Source organism: Cervus canadensis, chromosome 2, assembly GCF_019320065.1.
Source record: "Cervus canadensis isolate Bull #8, Minnesota chromosome 2, ASM1932006v1, whole genome shotgun sequence".
Classification (NCBI taxonomy): Eukaryota; Metazoa; Chordata; class Mammalia; order Artiodactyla; family Cervidae; genus Cervus; species Cervus canadensis.
The window spans coordinates 43,874,926-43,896,673 of record NC_057387.1 but is presented as its reverse complement, the minus strand read 5'-3'; the positions used below and the strand labels follow the sequence as shown (position 1 = coordinate 43,896,673).

General features: G+C 35.6%; 1 protein-coding gene across 2 annotated transcripts in view; it reads right to left on the bottom strand.

The window, feature by feature from the left end:
- Nucleotides 1-21,748, bottom strand: part of DPYD (dihydropyrimidine dehydrogenase) — an 882,445-nt gene that overhangs the window by 489,041 nt on the left and 371,656 nt on the right. For both annotated transcript variants that reach the window (XM_043460573.1, XM_043460572.1), the window contains exon 11: nt 11,305-11,515. In XM_043460573.1, coding sequence (XP_043316508.1) covers nt 11,305-11,515 — 211 coding nt within the window. The remainder of the gene's footprint in view (nt 1-11,304; nt 11,516-21,748) is intronic.

Here is a 21,748-nt window from a genome sequence, read left to right as displayed (position 1 = left end):
GGGTGGTGCAGCATCACAGACTAAAACTGTCTTGATGCCCATGTCCTCCTAAAATATTTACCACCTAAAGATCAGCATAAGAAAGGCTGATTTTTTCCCTGTTCATAATATGATAGATTCTTCTTGATTTCCAGAAGAAATGCCACATGTCCTCTTTATTCATACTTTTAAGAAACTGTCATCTAAACTATAAGTTATAATAGTCTTTATTCATTAATTCAACCAAAGAATAACCACTATTCTAGACACTAGTTTATGACAGTGAAAAGACAAATGATATATAATAATTATGTCTCTTTTCAACCTGAAACTTCTTAGTTCTAGTCCTATTTCCAGCTTTTGAATGGATTAGCAAATCCAAATGAAACACATCACCATTTCCCTTAGATCTATTTGTTCTACCTGCTGCATTCATGAGCTCTTCAGGCATTATATGGACATATCTGATTACATCTAATCAGATCCCATGCTAGAGTCTCCATATTCCACTTCTTTATCATACAGATGACCAAATCATTAATGTCTGTGTAAAAAGTACATCTGGATTCTGAATGTTCTTCAATAGTGCTATGTCCTTTAACTTAACTTAAGCCTTAAGCAGTAACCATGCAAACTGACAGTCTTTTAAATGGTTTCATCAATACTATTCTGTCTTAATCCCAGGCCATCTTTATCACTATCACTGCCACCTTGGAGAAGCATGTTTATTTCATACTCCTGATGCTTCCTTTCATGCGGGGAAACAAATATTGGTATAATACTCGTGGTATCACTCTGTATCTTACTTCTCTTTAAAAAGCTGCAATTCGTAATTATAATTAGCAGATATGAAAGAAGAAATTAGGCATGTGTGGCATCACCAATGCAACGAACATGAACTTGGGCAAACTCCAGGAGATGGCGAGGAACAGGGAGGTCTGGGGCACTCCAATCCATGGGGCCGCAAAGAGCGACTGGGCGACTGAACAACAGCACACCCTTGCCAAGAGTACAGCTTGACAGTTGCCCAGTTGAGGGTGCCTTAATACTAAGAACCTTCCTGCTTCAGCTTCCCAACAGGGAACCTGCATTGTTGGATCACACCTGTGACTGCTGAGTAATTTACCTACTTCCGGCATCTAATAGCAGGAAGCACGTTTGCCTTCTGATATGAAGCACCTTAAGGGTGATTTCATGGTTTCCCAACTGTTTGAAGAATATTACAAATGGTTCAAACCCAAGCAGAGAGAAGGAAGATCCAGCACCTACCAGAACTGTCACATTAGCACAAAGATCTCTCCAATATTTAAACCTCCTCATTTATCAGTTGGGTGTGTATAGGGCAAAATTCACAATCCCTGGCTTAGCATGTAAGTCTGCTAATTTCACCTAAATTTGTAGACAAACTTCCTCCAATCTTACCCCTATCCACTTGCCACCATATCTTAACATGCAGCATGTGCTCCAGCTAGACAGAATTTCTCACTACTGTCTGGTCACCTGAGGCTGTTTACCAGCTTGCACCTTGTATACGATATTCCCTCTAACAGAGAAAATCCTTGTTGTTGTTCAGTCACTAAGTCGAGTCCAACTCTTCACACCCCCATGGACTGAGGCACACCAGGCTATCCTGTCCTTCACCATTTCCTGGAGTTTGCTCAAACTCATGTCCACTGAGTTGGTGATGCCATCCTCTGTTGTCCCCTTCTCCTCCTGCCTTCAATCTTTCCCAGCATCAGGTGAGCTCTTTGCATCAGGTGGCCAAAGTATTAGAGCATCAGCTTCAGCATCAATCCTTCCAATGAATATTCAGGGTTTATTTCCTTTAAGATTGACTGGTTTGATCTCCTTGCTGTCCAAGGGACTCTCAAGAGTCTTCTCTAGCACCACAGTTCAAAAAGCATCAATTCTTGGACGATCAGCCTTCTTTATGGTCCAAAGCTCACATTCATACATGACTACTGGAAATATCATAGCTTTGATTATATGGACCTTTGTTGGCAAAGTAATGTCTCTACTTTTTAATACACTGTCTAGGTTTGTCATGGCTTTTCTTCCAAGGAGCAAGCATCTTTTAATTTCATGGCTGCAGTTATGTGCAGTGATTTTGGAGCCCAAGAAAATAAAGTCTGTCACTGTTTTCATTGTCTCCCATCTATTTGCCATGAAGTGATGGGACCAAATGCCATGATCTTAGTTTTTTTAATGTTGAGCTTTAAGCCAACTTTTTCACTCTCCTCTCTCTCTTTCATCAAGAGGCTCTTTAGTTCCTCTTCACTTTCTGCCATAGTGGTGGTGTCATCTGCATATCTGAGGTTATTGATATTTCTCCCAGCAATCTTGACTCCAGTTTGTGCTTCATCCAGCCGAGCATTTCTCATCATGTACTCTACATATAAGTTAAATAAGCAGAATGACAATATACAGCCTTGACACACTCCTTGTTCTATTTGGAACCAGTCTGTTGTTCCATGTCCGATTCTAATTTGTGCTTCTTGACCACATACAGGTTTCTCAGGAGGCAGACAATGTGGTCTGTATTCCCACCTCTTGAAGAATTTTTCACCATTTGTTTTGATTCACAGAGTCAAAGGCTTTAGTATAGTCAATGAAGCATTCAATGAAGTAGAAGTCAATAGTCAATGAAGCAGAAGTAGAAATTTTTCGGGAATTCTTTTGATTTTTCTATAATCTAACAGATGTTGGCAATTTGATCTCTGGTTCTTCTGTCTTTTCTAAATCCAGCTGCAAGTTCTTGGTTCATGCTGAAGCCTATCTTGGAGAATTTTGAGCACTACTTTGCTATCATGTGAGATGGGTGGAATTGTGCGGTAGTTTGAACAGTCTTTGGTGTTGTCTTTCTTTGCGATTGGAATGAAAACTGACCTTTTCCAGTCCTGAGGCCACTGCTGAGTTTTCCAAGTTTGCTGACATATTGAGTGCAGCACATTCACAGCATCATCTTGGCATCATCTTTTCAGGCTTGAGCAGGAGAAACTCCTCCTCAAGCCCTAAAACCCAGACCAAACATCACTGCATATTAGCATTATGCTACATTATGCTACAGCGCATGTATTATTTAACATGCCTGTTTCTCTCATTAGCCTATATGAGTCCCTGAAAGGCAAAGACTCCCTTTTACTCATATTTGTATTCTTAGTGCCTGGATAGGCCCTATAACATATTTGGGTATTAAAAAGTTATTCATTGAATGAAAAATAATGAGAGAATAAATAATAGAAATCATAAAATAAAAAGTTAAATTTTGGACATAAAAATGAAAAATTCAGACCTTCATTTATAATGATGAGAAAGAACATGCATGAAATAAGTAGGATGATAACTTTCTAAAGACATGCTATTTTTTTAATATAGCTTTTAAAAATGACTGTAAAATGACTACTTAATCTAACAATGTGGTGTTGAGCAAGTTGCATAATCTCCCCCTGGCTCTCTCCCTTCCACCCCCATTCCACCTGGAAACTCCTACACATCACTCAGCCTTCAATTTACAACCCACTTCCTCTAGGAAGCTTCTCTGAACCTTCAGATTGTTCTCTCTCTGCTTCCCCGGGGACTCTAAACTTCTCCCAGCACAATTTATTATGAATGTGAGTCTTGCCTGGTTAAACTGCATTCCTGGATGCCAAGTTTGCATCTACCTGTTCTCCACTTTATCCTGAGAACACACTCAGGGTCTGGAACAGCAGGCCATCAGAAACTATTAGCTAAACAAATAAACTTGTGAAATTAGGAGTCTGCAGTATATTATCTCTTAAGTCCCTTCCAGCAGTCTTCCTGGTGGTTCAGTGGTAAAGAATCTGCCTGCAATGCAGATATATGTTCCATCTCTGGGTTGAGAAGACCCCCCTAAAAAAGGAAAGGGCAACTCACTCCAATATTCTTGCCTGGAAAATCCAATGGACAGAGGAGCTCCGTGGGGTTGCAAAAGAGTCAGACAAGACTTAGACACTAAACAAAATCAGTTAAGTCCCTCCTACAATATTTGGAAATGTGAGTAAGGAAAACATCAGTGCTACTATGCCTGCTACTCTACTTTTCAATTTTATCTATCCATTCCTAGTCATATTAATCATCAGTGAGGCCCTTCCTCTAACATTTCTGCCATCAATCAAAAAGTTCTCCTAGCTAGCATTAAAGTACAGTATTCCTTAATCTGTACTTTGAAACTATATTGTAAACATTTCTGTTTATAAAAATGTATACAATAGGGAAAATCTGATCAATTATGGCACATTCTCAACTTGATATTCCATTCCATCCCTCTCCTTTTTATTTTTGGTAAGGCAGAAAAGGAATTCTGAAAGTTAAAAGCCACAAAAAGTAGACAATTATTCAAAGAAAAGTTTGCTGAATTTCTAAATGCCATCCATGGCTTCTGAAGGAGCTGTTTTATTGTTTGAAAGATGAAACATGCTTGTTAAAAAGGGCAGGTTATTAAAATGCCCTAGTGTTCCCACTTCCATTAGCGAAGTAGCATATAAATAACATTTTAATAAGAAAAAAAGCAAATTAAACATACTGATGCCATGTCTTCTCAAGCACAGATAACTATGACTATTGGGCACTTGACCCATGTACTGCTCAATTTAAAATATTTTTCTAGTTTTTCCCAATACCTAAAATAACAGAGGAAAAACGGGCCCTTTTGAAAAATTCCTGAATATCTGCATCGTCATGGATTCATGCACACTAATTCCTTACATACCTAGCCTTTTCAAGCTCTGGCTTAGGCCAGAATAAGGCAAATTAACCTATGGGCTGCTCCTTTTTTCAGGGTGACAGCAACTGAATCAAACTACACTTGAAGCTAGTACTGGCAGAATCTTTTATTTACTCCACGAGGTTTTGGAAAACACTGAGGGCCTTCTAATAAGAGGAGCTGGTAAGTCATTTTATAGCCTCCCCACCATCCTGCCAGCCCCTCCCCCCACCCTACCCCCCCAAAAATAACACTTCCTTATGGAACTAATTGCTATTAATGCTATGAAGGCAGCTGTTTTCTGAGGCGGGTAGTAAAGGTTCAGAAAGCGCTGGGCGTTGTGTTTCCTCGTTGTCTCTAGTGAGATGAGCCGGAAGAAAACGTAGCCTCTGGGTGAAGTGCACAAACTCCTTCCCTAGAAGCACCACACACTCATGCTACGCCCGGAGATACGCCCGCAGAGCTCAGTCACCTCGGCACTTGCTAGCCTGAGCAGGCTGGGCGGCGTTTTCCTGAGTGGGTATCACTGCCGCCATTCATCCTTCTTCCGAAAACAAAGGTTTTTCACCTTAGTTATCTAATCCCATAATTTTTGAGTACTTAAAGGCTCCAATTTAGCAACATCAACAGTGCTTCTCTCTTTCCTTTTTCACATAAAAATGAGCAATCATACAAAACAAAAATTTGGCCCAGACTTTACCTTGTTCAAGAGGAGAAAACAAAGATATTAAACATATCCTCTGCTCTTTAAACATTTATTTGCTTTATGGAAAACCCAAAATACAGATTTCTAAGTACTAAAAGTAGTTGAAAAAAATTCCTCTCAATGGTATAAAAATCATCAGAATTGATCATAAAACATTTTGAAAACATATGATACAGTTACAAAACTGTGTACTTTTTTTCTGTAAAGTAAAAATAATGAAATAAAGAAAACATTTTCTCATTTAAAAATTCATAATTTGTAAGAGCTTCTGTTTTACTCATTTACAGAGACATGTGGACAGAGCCTGCAAGGCCCCAGATGAAGTCCTAATTCTCAAGGCTTTTATTCCTAGATAAGATTCATACCGTCATAACTCAACTATAAATCAATTTAATTATTAAAGTGCGATTTTGTTACACAAGGATAGTAACATCTACAACGTAAGAGATGTTCACTACGTGCTAGACATATATCTAAGTGCCTTACATATATTATTAATTTATTTATTCTTAAAATAACGCTAGAAGGTAGATACTATAATTTTCCTTCTTAAAAGATCAAGATCATGAAGTACAAAGAGGCTAAGGGAGCCAGATTTCCAGCTGGGCAGCCTGGCTCCAGAGCCCCTGCTCTAAGCTGCTACACCAGACGGACTCTAATTAGTGTCATATTTATTGGATTATAAAGAGTTCAACAATTTATGCCAAGACAAGGGAAAAATCAATAGCAAAGAAAAAACAGAATTACTTTTCTAACATTTATGTTTTCTAAGAAAAATAAATCAAATAAGCCCCATAGCAGGAAAAATATAACAACTAGGTATAATAAAACTGGAAAAGACTCTGAGCCTGGGAAACATTGAAGGCAAAAGAAGAGCCTGGCAGAGAATGAAGTGGTTAGATAGCATCACCGACTCAATGGACATGAAATGGAGCAAACTCTCAGAGACAGTGAAGGACAGAGGAGCTTGGCGTGTGGCAGCCCATGGGATCGCAAAGAGTTGGACATAACAAAGAGTCACAAGAGACTGAGCAACAACAACAAATAAAGAAATTAAAATCTTAATAAGAATCAAGTCAAATCAAATGCACAAATATAAACTAAGTATCTATCATGGCTATTATTGGGACTACAACGTACTGTAAAGATACATCCTCTGTCCCTTGGGGGTTTACAATCTAACTAGAAGATAAATTATTACAGGTTCTGAAACATCAAAGCACATGGGTCTTTTCAAAGTAGACATTGCAAAGGAATGAGAGGACGACTTGGCGCAGCATGTGAAAGAGACACCGAGGCCATGGCGGAGCTGAAAGCGCCCTCCTTCAGCTGTGGGAAAGCAGACGAAACTGTATCATCTACACCTCCCAGGAATGTGCAAACAAGGACGTATGTTACCACCTCCCCTGAAAAAATGAAACTGTGCGGTCAGAAAAAATGGTAACAGATTCTCCTTATCAATTCCAAACTAACAATAGAGATTTTTCATAACATTTTTTTTCGTAACTGGTAGTTTGGTTCCAAGCAGAAAGAAAAGGGAATAAAATAAGGATAAAAGTATCTTAAACTTGACATTGTCCTAACAAAAAGAGGGAAAATTCAACTCCATAAACACTGATGTTGGTGTTTAACAGAAGAAAAGACTTCTTATATCATGAAACATATGCTCTTACAATAAATAAATACATGTTTTAAAATTTCCAGTGAAGGGCAATATTTGTGGAGTAGAAATGCCAGTTAGAGGCAGCCCGTGCTTAATTTACTGAGAGCTTTTAAAATCAGACTTGAATACTAAAATCCAAACTAAATGTGATTTGGGATCTTACATTCTTAGAGGGAATGGATGAGAATTTTGAAAAGGTGGAACCACCTTGAGTTTTTCATAGGAAAGATATTAAATAAGGCTAAGAATTTATCATCCCAATCAAATTAGAAATTGGACAATATACTACCTTTAGAATTTGTAACAGTAGTTAATGAAGGATTCAATTAAATTGTGCTTATAATAAGCACACATAAATTCCACGCATAAGGATGTGGAATATGTAGTCTTTTGTTCTTAGTTTCTACTCACTGCTACAATCCAAAAAAAAAAAAAAAAAAGAGAGAGAGAGAAATAAAACAGAATTAAGTAAAATAATGATGATTACTTATAATTGTGATAAGCCTTGGGAAGAATGAAATAATTAGCAACTGTAATCTAAGGATATTATACAAATTTGTTTTATAAATTTGACACATTTTTCTTTTCTATAGGCTATTGAGGCAGTTACTATTTTTATGACATGAAATAAGTATTAGAGATACACTTGGTGCTTAATACTAAAGCTATTTTATATTCTCCATTGTGTAACACATAAATTAAGGGACTTACAAAATAATGTAGTACATAAGAAAAAATTAGATAAATAATTTTCTTCGAATTTCCCAATTTAGTTTACCTTTACAAACAACTATTATTGATATAATTGAGACACTACAATTTCATTTCACTATTTTCACTTAAAATATTATTGTAATCAGATAATGTGGAGAGTATAAATTATCACTGTACTGTCATTTATTTCATTCCTTTAATTCTTCAGCATATAGTTACATAATACATTCACCAAGTATTTTCCAAATTAACCACTATGGAATCCACCCTGTACTAGAAACTAGGAGGACCAGTTCAATGGGGAATACTGGAAAGTAAAGCTAGGCACGTAGTACAGAAAATCATTTGCTGAAGTTCTCAGCCAGTCAGTAGGAGTTTCATCCTCTTGTACAGGGTAACACTGGTGACTTTAATAAAAAGCAAAATTGGAATTAGATATCTGAATCTGGGATATCCTTTTTGAACTTTAGTGAGAAGAGAACTATTGTACCATTTCCAATAATAGCAAACTTGAGAGGAAATCAGTCTTAGGGCAACCTGATGATGAGATCCTTATTTTGTGCTTATATCTCTAAATGTATTCTAAACTTGATAAAACAAACTTTTTGTTTGAAGGTCTGCCTCCAGCCCCAGTCTGTGAAGTTTTTAAGTTCAAGAAATATCTCATTCATCTTTGTACTCTCCAGAATACATTTTGGTACCTGGCATTCACTAGAAACTCACTAAATGCTTGTTACATGCATGAGCATAAACAGAGGATGAAATATCTGCTGAGAAATGAAGAGTAGAGAAAGAGATTTCAGAGTCATTTTATACAGAAGTGCAATAGTGCTTATTGTAAGTCTGGCTACCACTTGCCACATAGAAGTTGTCTGTTAAATATTCTTAACAGGAATTAATGTATGGATGGATAAATGAATAAATGAGTTCAGTGAAGAAATAAATATATTAAGAAAAAAGAAAATGGGCAAAGTCTGAACTTTTTAGAGGAAGGAAACAGTCAGTGACAATGGAAAAGGAACAGTTAAAAGAAAAAGCAAGATAATGGAGTGTCATAAACAATAATAAAGTGTTACAGTTTCAATTCCAAAGCACTTTCACATTACTTCATTTTAATTCTGACAACTGTCCTGAGAGGTAGAAAGAGTATGTATTATTATCCATGTTTTGTTACAGAGGAAGAAGCTGAGGCTCAGAAAGGTTAAGTGACGCAGAAGAGAGTTTTTCAAACAGAAAGAAATATTTAACACTGTTAAATGCAGAAAATAGAATAAGGAGTGAAAAGATTACGTCGAGTTTTGTGTGCAGTTCACTGGAGTCTGTACAAAGTGAGCCTGGGAAGGAGTGAAGAAGAAGGGTAGGAAAGCAAATTGATGATTTAAGAAAGAGGTTATAAGTAAATATATTGAAATATATAATACCACATATGCAATAATCACAAAAGTATCACACATAAATCATATCACAGGAGTATTGAGATGGGAAAAGATTCAGGGCAGAAGAGACATGAACAGCTTCTCTTCTTACCCAAACTGACAACTTGCTTCCTACAATCTGATTTTCACGATATCTGATAACACGTGCACATGAAAGTTTTCTTTGAAATTGTTGTTTCAAGATTTTAAATACCACTTGGGTAGGATCTTCCTGATCAACTTTTCACAAATTATATTTCTCCCTACCATTTTTTTAATGTATTCCATTCAAAAAACAGTATTGAATTTATTTAGAAAGCAGTAGAGATGTGAATGCTATTTAACATTGCAGCTCTTCCAGCTCCCCTCTAACTAGAAAGTAGCTTTCATTAATGTCAACGTTGAAGGTCCTCGTAAAGCAAGTAGTTTTATTTGAGGAAAATTTTCTCAAGCAGTTTGTTTTTCAAGTCAGGAGGAGGGGGGAAAAAAGGGAAAGGGAAGGTTTAATCATTTTTCCTTGATTTCTCTAATGTATATGGGGTGAAACATATAGAGTACTGGATGAAACATACATAAGTAAATTTTGGAACAAAATTCACAAATTTTTAAATGATTTAGTCCAATAAACACAAGTAAATCTGATTTTCTTTTCTTCTACTCAATATTTTAAATATTAAGTTAAATCTTTCACTCTTCACACACATACCAACATAAGCTTTGGAAAGCTGTATTCTATGATTTTCTGAGTCACATCTACTTAAGTTTGCTAGGGAAAAGATATATTTTTCTTAATATTAGAGTTGTCAGTTGTGGAACATAAATTTAAATGGTAAGATAAATTGTTTTTTGATAGACAAAAAATCAACAGAATTGCAAGTTAAGTGATTCAAATTTTTACTCAGTCTTCAGTCATATACAGAGCAGTAAGAATATTATGATCTTTTTTTAGATAACAGAATACAGTTTATACGTTGCTCTCTTTTTCCTTCCTGAACTCATCAATGAATAACAAAGCGCACTGTGACTATGTCTGCATATCACATAAATGTCTAGATGAAAAGTGACAAATTCAGGCCATCATCCAACTATTTGAAAACATTTATCTTGATGACATTAAACATCTGGATGTTTCCAAATACCAAGATGTTTGATGTCCTGCAGATAAAATATCCTGATGAGTGGTTAAACATTTTACTTATCTATTGGATAAAAATGCACATTTGCAAGCATTATCTTTTTCTGTTTCAGACCCAAAATGTAATTTTAGCACGGATATAGTAGGAAGCTATAGGAATCATCAGGTTCAGAAATTTTACTTACTGTTTTTCCTAATAAATCTTGAAATTAGAGAAACATCTTTCTTTATTTTCCTTTTAGTTAATGAAATAGATGTCATTTTGACGGTGTGCAGTAAAAGGTAAAAGATTTGCAAAGTGGAGGGTACAGAGGAACCTAAGCCTTTATGTAAAGTGGCCCACAAAAACACTGTGTGCAAGGCAAACAACACAAAATAGTCTTACTTGATTGACTTATTATTCAGTTGGAATGTTATATATTTCTTTTTCTCATATCTTGTTCAAAGCATTTTGTTCTTAGCATGTCCATTTAGGCCATTTAGATGAAATGACAGAAGTTCAAATTTCCTAATTTGACAATTTTGATATTTCTAGTGATAATTTGGTATGCAAATAATAGTAAACATGAATTCTATTTTTGACTATTCATTAGATCTTAATTTGCTTGAATCACTGAAGATTGGCTATTACAAGTTCTCTGTCACATTTTCTTACCCTAGGTCTAGTTGAAGAAAAAGCTGATTTTTACAGAGGAAACAAGGCAAACATTGTTACAAAGTAGGATATGTATTTTGACTATAAGCTTAAAGAAAGATTAATGTTGTCTTCGATTCCCAGTACTTTAAAAATAATTCTGTATAAGTATTAAATACCATTTCTAAGTCTTGCAAATCAAGATTTCTGGCATTCCATACTAGAAGAAGGAAATGAATCTTCAAGTGAAAAACAATTCCCTGAAAGCTGGAAACCATTACGGCAGTAAAATAACAGACAATTGCATAACACATTTCAGCTCCCAAGCACTCTACCTTTAGGATCACTCAGAACTGAGCCAAAGGCACTGATGACCACATCGGCTTTCAGACAGACTATCTGATCTTCATCTTCATTCCATTTTCCAGTTTCATCTTGCTCTGTCCGAATAAATTGCACAGCAACAATTCTCCCACCTTTTACTATAACCTTCCGTGGAGACAAGAAAGGCAAAAATTCACATTTTTCTTCTCTAGCAAGCTCCATCTAAAATGAAACAGAACAGAGAAAAACCTGAAAATGTTTCTTCTTGATTTAATCTTTGATTTTTAAGTCAATCATTCATGCTAAAGCTTATAATGTTTAAATCAACATGAAGTTTTTTTCTTTCACCAAAGCTGAGATTCAGTTATCAGCTGTTAACATTCTGTAAATCACTGACACAGGAAGTCTTGGATTGAAGTTGTCATGTGAAATATTATAGATCATGGAGAGTGTGCATGCATGCTAAGTCGCTTCAGTCATGTTCGACTCTGTGCTACCCTACGGACTTTTGCTCTCCAGGTTCCTCTGTCCACGGGATTCTCTAGGCAAGAATACTGGAGTGGGTTGCCATGCCCTCCACCAGGAGATCTTCCAGACCAGGAGATTGAACCTGTGTCTCTTGTCTCCTGAACTGGCAGGTGGGTTCTTTACCACTAGCACCATCCGGGAAGTCCAGATCATGACATCACAAGCTGTTTCTGAGGTTTTAGGTAGTGCATGCCCTATGGCTGGCGGTGTGTGAGGTTTCTCACTAGAATAGCACGGTCTCCTTATGCTTTTATTTCTGTAGGTTAAGTTCTCTTTTTAATCATCCCTTTTATGAAAATAAATTCTGATTATTACCAGGCTGCATATATCTAAACTAGCAAAAAGTCCATAAAGTGGGTAAGCAAGTCTCTGGAAGTAACTGATTAGAATGATAGGAAAGAGAAAAGATTAGAGAAAATCCGTAGAACCATGAAACAAGTAATATTTATTTTTACTTTTGAAAAAAAAAAAGAAAATTTCAAGAAAGAGAAACAAACATGTTCCTCTTGACAAATTCCCAGTTATTCCACGTATCTCACATTAATTTATTCTGCCATAAAATTGGACACCCCAGTTTTTGTTTTCATGCCCCTAATGGGATGTCTATTAAGATAGAATGTTAAGATTTATTTATTCACTTCTTTTTCCACTTACTGTTTTGGGGGCCAGGCCTTTGTTAATGTGACCCTAACCAGTATGTTGACTAGTCTTTTGCAGGAGATGTAAAAACAACCCATAGGAGAGGTTGTGAGTGTCTCTAGTCTCACTCTTTCCCTACCCAATGGAAGAAAGGTAGATTCTCAGTTGACAAGTGAGGTTGAGAAAGTTGAATGTGTAAGGCTTCTAACCAGGAATTATTTGGGCTACAACAAAATGAAAAAACTGAGATAAAATGTAACTTGCTCAATGTTACGATGAAGCCATGGACCCATCTCTCAGCACTCCAACCATGAGCGGTGGTTCCAATCTTTGCAGTACATCAGAATCACCTTAGAAGACCTGATACAACACTGCACGGGCTTACCCCCAGTTCTATAGGACTGAATGAGGCCTGAGAATTTGCATTTCTAACAAATTGCTAGGTGATGCTTTGCTGCTGTCCCAGAAGTGACCCTTTGTGAACCACGTCATTTTAGACTATAGCTGCCTATCTCTGAACTTCAGTTGATCTATACCATGAATTTTCAGTGAGATTAGATCACCCATTGATCTATACCATGAACTGTCAGTGAGATTAGTATCACCCATAAGGGAGTGAAATTTTTTTTCCTCAGAGAAGAAAAATTCTTACATAACATAATAGCATAGAGTCACAGCATATAAACAAATATACAGAATATTTATGGTATGAAAATTACAATGTCATAAAAATCTAAAAACTCTAAAGCAACTCCTTCAAGGGATGATTTTTTAATTTGAAAAACACATTACTATATATTGAAATGAAGCTATTTCAGTCTGTCTTAATTAAGATATTTTTTGAAAACTGGTTTTGAAGACTTGAAAACTGAGCTCCACAAACTACTATCACACAATCTTTTCCTTTTAATTATAAAATTAAGAGATTAGCAATAGCAAAACCAATAAATAAATGGATATTGCGGGTGGTAAATACACAAGACAGTGGCTTTCAAAATGCTCGTGGTTTAGAAGGGAAAGAGAAGTAAGTGAAATTGAATAGTTTGAAACCTACTTCCACTGCTTATTTGGGATAGTTGCTGAATCGCTTTGACCTTATATATAAAAAGGGGATAACAATACCTAGCTACATTAATTGGTTTGTGGTGTTGCTTAAGGCAATTCAAAAATGTAAAACACCTGAAGCAAACTTAACTTGTAGAAGGTGAAATAAATGCAATTTATTTGAAGTTGTCCTTTTCTGAATTCACTTTTCCCCCAAATCATTTTTCAACCTACTCAGTAACACTTAGCTCTAAGATCATGACTCCAACATAAAGGTAACTCAACAGCAAAGGTAAGGGGAAAAAAAAAAAAAAAGGAAAAGCCAAAAAATCTTATACTCCACTTTCAGTTCAGTTCAGTCGCTCAGTCTTGTCTGACTCTTTGCAACCCCATGAATCGCAGTACACCACGCCTCCCTATCCGTTACCAACGCCCGAGGGTTACTCAAACTCATGTCCAATCGAGTCGGTGATGCCATCCAGCCATCTCATCCTCTGTCATCCCCTTCTCTTCCTGGCCTCAATCTTTCCCACCATCAGGGCTTTTTCCAATGAGTCAACTCTTCGCATGAGGTGGCCAAAGTATTGGAGTTTCAGCTTCAGCATCAGTCCTTCCAATGAACACCCAGGACTGATCTCCTTTAGGATGGACTGGTTGGATCTCCTTGCAGTCCAAGGGACTCTCAAGAGTCTTCTCCAACACCACAGTTCAGAAGCATCAATTTTTCTGCGCTCAGCTTTCTTGATAGTCCAACTCTCACATCCATACATGACCACTGGAAAAACCATAGCCTTGACTTGACGGATCTTTGTTGTCAAAGTAATGTCTCTGCTTTTTAATATTCTGTCTAGGTTGGTCATAACTTTCCTTCCAAGGAGTGTTTTTTAATTTCATGGCTGCAATCACCATCTGCAGTGATTTTGGAGCCCAAAAAAATAAAGTCTGACACTGTTTCCACTGTTTCCTCATCTATTTCCCATGAAGTGATGGGGCAAGATGCCATGATCTTAGTTTTCTGAATGTTGAGCTTTGAGCCAACTTCTCATTCTCCTCCTTCACTTTCATCAAGAGACTCTTTAGTTCCTCTTCACTCTCTGCCATAAGGGTGGTGTCATCTGCATATCTGAGGTGATTGATATTTCTCCTGGCAATCTTGATTCCAGCTTGTGCTTCATCCAGCCCAGCGTTTCTCATGATGTACTCTGCATATAATTTAAATAAGCAGGGTGACAATATACAGCCTTGACGGACTCCTTTTCCTATTTGGAACCAGTCTGTTGTTCCATGTTCAATTCTAACTGTTGCTTCCTGACCTGCATATAGGTTTTTCAAGAGGCAGGTGAGGTGGTCTGGTATTCCCATCCCTTGAATAATTTTCCACAGTTTATTGTGATCCACACAGTCGAAGGTTTTGGCGAAGTCAATAAAGCAGAAATAGATGTTTTTGTGGAACTCTCCTGCTTTTTCAATGATCCAGCAGATGTTGGCAATTTGATCTCTGTTTCCTCTGCCTTTTCTAAAACCAGCTTGAACATCTGGAAGTTCACGGTTCACGTATTTGCTGAAGCCTGACTTGGAGAATTTTGAGCATTACTTTACCAGCGTGTGAGATGAGTGCAATTGTGTGATAGTTTGAGCATTCTTTGGCCTTGCTTTTCTTTAGGATTGGAATGAAAACTGCTCCTCTTTAACTTTTTACAAAATAAAAATGTGTGATGTCTGGAAAGCAAAATATTCCTGAAATACTTCAAATTACAAAATAAATACAGTCCCAAACTATGACACGCTTTCTGTGTCACTTCTGTCACCTTTGCAGAAGGGAGCGTCTCATAGCTCATCAATATAAACCAGCTTACTGTGTTTCAGAAATGTCAAGTGATGCTAAATTCTAATGATAATGGCAAACTTGACTGGAGAACAATGCCGAATCTTTAGGTTTGAGGAAATCAACACATGGTGTGTATTTATAATAGTACTCTTTTCTGTGGAAGGCAAAAATAAAATCCCGAACTAAGGCTGCACATATTGGGAGCACATTTCAGACGCGTTTAGGGTGTGTTTCAGTCCTTTCTACTCTTCTCTATGAATACTTAGGTAGTATATATTATTATATGTAGATAATCTTATATACTTTTTACCAAGTTTGGCATTTAACTTAGAATGAGTTATTGAACACTGCAAATAAATCAGAACTTTTAAGAATTTACAGTAAGATTAAGGCTGAATAAGATTTAGTGGTACTCTTGCATGGCTTTTGAGTAAAATTTATTGCCTAAAAACTATGTAGAATTATGAGCAGGAGGAAACTGTATTTTAATATGCCCTCAACCAACATAATAACTTTTCATATGCAGCAGGGTTTATAACTTGTATTCGAATATTCAGTATTTGTGCCAGCTATCTGACTGTGCAGAGACGTCAGAAGGTATACACACTGGCCCCCAAACAGACCATTCCATAATTCTGCTTTTGAAAATTACAATGTTATTCACTCTCTCAAATATTTAAGATTTGAGCAGCAGACATGAATCACACTCTGTCCTGCTATTTTGCTATTTAGTACCTAGATTTTCCATTTTACATAACATGACTTGAACATATACAATTATTTGGAAAGTATTGATATTACACTGAAAAAAAAACTGAGATAATAAGATTTACTGTAGTCAATAGGGAAATATTAGGAAAATGAGAAATTCAAAGTAAGTGAAGCCATATGTTAAGTGAAATATCCTTTGAGTTATTTGCGGACAACAAAGGAATTTACTTCCATTACTATGAAATCTGTTGAAAATACAGACAATAATAATACTTATATTATTAATATAATAATAATAAATAATAATATTAAATAATAATTATTAATTATACTTATTATAATAAGTAATGATAAAAAGTACTTATATTTAAGTTCTCAACACATAATCATTTTTTAAGTGCTTAACACATAATTCATTTTAATTTTCACAAAGGAGATATGACATCTGTATATTAGTTGTTTATTTTAATTATCTAGCTTCAAAATTTTCTCTCTGTTGCAGCTCGAAAAGCGAAAAACACAGTGGGTACCATCATGATTTACAGATTGATCTCACAACCTCAGTGATTCTCCTGCTTGCTGGCCTCACAAACAAACCACTGTGGGAAGATGTATTCCTTCCTACAGAAGAGAAACTGATGCTCAGAGAAACCAAAGGAATATTAAGAAATGACGAAGCTTATCTAAAAATTATGATATGGCTAAATCAAAACCCTGTGGTATTTAATTTTATTCAAAGACAGAAATTTTAGTATATTTGAAAGAATGAGACTCTGTATAGCTACAGTTTTTGAATTTCAAAACAAGGCTAATTGGAACAGGAAAGGATCTAGCCAAAGACAAATTAAAGGTAAGGGTTTGGCTGGATGAAGGCTGTCCTCAGTGGAAAGAGGAAATCCAACCTTCCTGGTCTAAGTAAGTTTAGAGGTATAATCACAAAATACAGGAACCAGGTGATGGACTTATGAACTCAATATTGTAGATTAGTTAATGGAGACTCCTTGAACACAAAGGAAGGGCAAGTTTAGAACAAAGAAGTACTACTTCATAAAGCAAATAGTAGAGATATAGAACACATTATCTAAAGATAGAAAGATAGCAAATTAAAACAGAATTTAAATGTATTTATTTGTTAGACAGTAAACTGACACAAAGAGAATATCTTACTTAACTTTCTATCCCCAATATCCAGCCGTGACATTCAAATATTTAAGAAATGATGAGTACAAGAAAATGAACATTTGGACAGATGCCTGGCAAATCAGGATATAGTCTAGCCAATATGCCACATGAAAGGTTATCAGGTGGATTTCAGCCCTATCAGTATCTAATAAAATGACTGGCAGACAGTTGACATTGAGTAACATTTTGTTTACCATGATGAATGACTAATATGAAAACCCCAAAGATATTCAAGCTAACAAAATGACAACTGACTAGTAGTAAATGGAGTCAACAATTACTAAACATTCATCCTAAAGAAAGGGACACTTAGCATTTAGAAGACATGCTACCTGACCAGGGCATCCTATACCGTGAGTTTGAAACAAAAAAGCAAATGGTACTCCTTCTCATTTGTCAGTTTCAGTGCCATATGTTTCATGATGGACCAGAGTGACCAGTGGTCTAACTTCATGAAGTAGGTTTTAACATTTTGTTGTTCAAATTAATCAGGCTCCTGTGCTAATCACTGGTTCACAGATGTCAGTGTCAGCGCCTTTTAATACCTAATGTTTGAGTATGATCATTGTGTGTGCGCTCCATCGCTCAGTCATGTCCGACTCTTCACAACCCCGTGGACTGTAGCCCACCAGGCTCCTCGTCCATGGAATTTTTCAGGCAAGCCTACTGGAGTGGGTTGCCCTTTCCTTCTCTGGGGGCTTCCTGACCCAGGGGTTGAATCTGTATCTCCTGCGTCTCCTGCATTGCAGGTGGATTCTTTATCACTGAGCCATCATGGAAGCCCCAATGATCATTAATAATCAACAATTCAGTGAGTTGAGTAATATGGACACTTCTGTTCATGACACACATATTTATTTATTTACTTGTTTGATAAGCCTATTCTCATGAGGAACAACTGGTACACCAAGCAAACATACACATGTCTCTTGTCCTTTTCCCCACCAATAAATATTCAAGGGAACTGAATTCATAGAGACAAATGCATCCATAAGTTTCCATTTTTGAAGTCCAATAAATCGTTACTTTCTTTTCATACTGTCTGAGGGGAAAAAAAAAACACTTCTTAGCTTTGATTTTTACCTCCATATTCGGGGAAAATATGTGGTTGATGCAGAGTGAAATAAAAATAGAGTGCTATAGCATGCAATAAAGATCATCATTTTAATGATTAACTTTATGTAATGTGATGATTTGGTCTGATTAATATTACAGGCATCATACTGTGGAAATTATGAAACAACATAATTTACTATAATTAAAAGCATGATGTCAACTCATTTTTAGATTGCATATAGACAAAGTAAGCATAGGTTATAAACGATAATGAGCAGAACTCAAAACCAGCATACATTAAATTCTAATTGCCAAAGTTTGAGAAATTATGTGAAGAAACAATATTCTTTGTAAAGATTATCCTCTAACAGCTAGACATTCAACAAGTGATCAATTCTATCAATATAGGAACATGAGGACCTCAGAGATAGCATTTCAAATCAAAATTGTTTGATACTCTGTATTGGCTAGTGATAATCTGGGAAAATATTATCTTTTATTTCATCACTATTAAATTTTTCATACTACATAATAAGAACACTATCAATGTATTAACTTGCCAACATTTATTAAGTCCTTTTATGTACAAAAGTGGTGCTAGGCGTTGTAGTTAATAAAATAATTCCTACTTTCAAAAATCTCTGAGAAAGAAACAAATATGCAATTATATTTTGTGATAACGTATAAACACATTCTGTTTTAATGGCACATAAAAGGGCTATTTTAAACAGCAGTTGTGCAGGTCACAAAAGGGCTGCCTGAAAAATGTAAAATATAAACTAATCTTGAAAGAAGAGTAGGAATTAGTTAGAAATTCTGGTATGAAACAGATTATCTTCCTTCAGTGAGAGAAGATGTAGGATGGCAAAAGAGTTTATCTCAAGAAAGAAAGTGACCTGGTCAAATCCCCTTGTAAATATGCTAATGGAAGCAAGTTATCAATCAGCATTTCCAAGTGGGAGAGCAGTTATCCTTGTAATGCTTTTGCCAAGGTATACCTGCTAGTCTAGGACTGCTAAGGTAAACAAAACCTGGGATTTAGGCAGCATAGCTCTCTCTAAACAGTCATGTAAACTATGTGACTATCTGCATATAAATGGAGATGTTTTATAGTTAAAACAACTTAGTTTTGTGTAAGTGATAGAGCTACTAATGTTACTTAGAGACTACGTTATTCTTGATAAAAGCATACCCTGATGCAACAAGATGGCAGTCTTGTACCTTTGATTGTTTACCGCACACTTCATGTTTACTTGTATCCTTGAAATTATTAATAAAGCTGGATACAAGTTATAACTCTAATTCATGTGAGTTTGAATTCACAATCCAATCTTCTGGTTGTTTTGGTTACCAAGGAGACAAAGGAGGATAGAGAAAGAGACAGTAAACTGAAAATCTACTCCTGATCACATCTATTTAATTTATTAAAAACATCTTAATATATTTTGTACTTTTTGACTTATACAGACTCACAGTCTGTGGTGGAATGCAGAGCTTTGGATGTGTTTACCAGTCTCTGGAATATATAAGCTAATTCTGCAATTATTCTTTTCTAGGCAAAAGTTTGCTGAAACCACAAGTTGAGGTTACCTTTTTAGTACTTCCTATTGTGTTTGGCTTCTTTTAACTGTAAGATTTTAAAATTGAAGAATCTTGAACAGAAAGAAACATTTCTCCACATGAGCATTGTACTACACATTGGATATAGTTGCCCCTTAACTATGCTGTGTCATGATTAAGCTACAAAAACCAGAGATCCAATGCATGGCATAATCTAGAGGCTTAAAATGCCTTTGCACGGGTATTATAAAATACATCATTTTTAAAAGAAGAGAGTATTTTTAAACATTATTCATTTATGACTGACAAAATGTTCTGAAATCTGACGAGCTTTTATTAATCCTCATCTTAGATTTTGCTACAATCAAGCTATTGTTGGAATATCTCACAAGATATTTGTTAGAATATTTGTTGGAATACAGTCAAACTATTGTTGGAATGTCTCACTAGATTACCTTCTGCATTATGTTGGTGCCTTTGTAATACCTTCTTCAATCTTGAAATGCCTCTTCATATAAATTCTATACAAATTAGGATCCTATGTCTTGTACAACTTACTAATCCTCTCTGATTCAACATTTTTTTACTGATTTTTAATCTTAATTTCATATATTGCTTGGTTGAATTTTTTTTTCTTTCTTTTTTTCTAAATTCGGTTATCTTTTAAGAGTTTGAAGGCCAGGGAAAATTGACATTTTCAATCTACTTGCTAGGTTGATATTGTAATAAAAGAAACTTTAAAAATTTAGATTAATATATATTGATAAACAATTGAATAAACTATTTATTCAAAAGCTATTAGAAGTAATTTTGAAGTATGTATAAGATATAAATTACATATTTTAAATATTTTATATTCATTTAAAGTCTTCCTATGAGGTTTTCAATGCCCCTAAAGTACTTTATTCAACATACTTTACTGATCTGTTTACTTGGATCAAGCACTATTCTATACTTTCACTCAAACTCATGTTGAATGAGCCAAACCATTTGAAGGAGATTGCACTTTAATTTGTGTGATGAGTATAAAGTAATAACTACTCTATAAGTGTTATAATATAGGAAGCATAAAGAACTGTAAGGTCTCACAGGAGGGAGAGGCTAATTAGGATGGAGCTAAGGAAACCTTCAAAGAGAAAATGACATTTAGAACAGACATTGAAGGATGAGTTTATCTTTTTTAAGAGAAAAAAAAATCACTTTTAAAAAGAATGACAATTTTTTTTGTTTTTGTATTAACTCATACGTGCTTTTCATTTATTTTTATCTTTTAAACTGCATGCATGACCAATGTTTTTTAAAATTATACAAATTAGTTTTTAATATTTTCAATTTATAAAAAAGGAAAGATATTGGGAAGCTGAGATGAACATTATTAATGGAAGAGGAGCTTCTAAATTTCACATAAAAGTAAATAGAGTAATAACAACATAAAGTTTAATAGAGTAATAACAAAATGCCATTGTTTAATACAGTTTGATAGTGAACTAACACCAGATTAAAATGTGCACTGTTGATGAATCTGTGTGTATGTATGTGTATATAATATATATTATATATAAAACTCTAGGAGACAGTGATGAACAGGGAAGCTTGGCATGCTGCAGTCCATGGGGTCACAAACAGTTGGACATGACTTACCGACTGAACAACCATGGGATCAATACCTTCACGGGAAAGTTGGTAAACCTTTTTAAAAGGTGCATTGTTTTTAGCTCTACACCTATTCCTAAATAAACATGATGTAGCCATCCCTTGGGATTTTTGAAAATAAGTAAGTATTTAGAATATATAATCTTGAATGGGCACAAGCATTTTTTGGCTCCTGGCCTATTTACAGTCCTTTTCACTTACCACCTGAATTATCAAATGTAGTGTAGAATTCTGACAATCTCACCTGTCAGCTT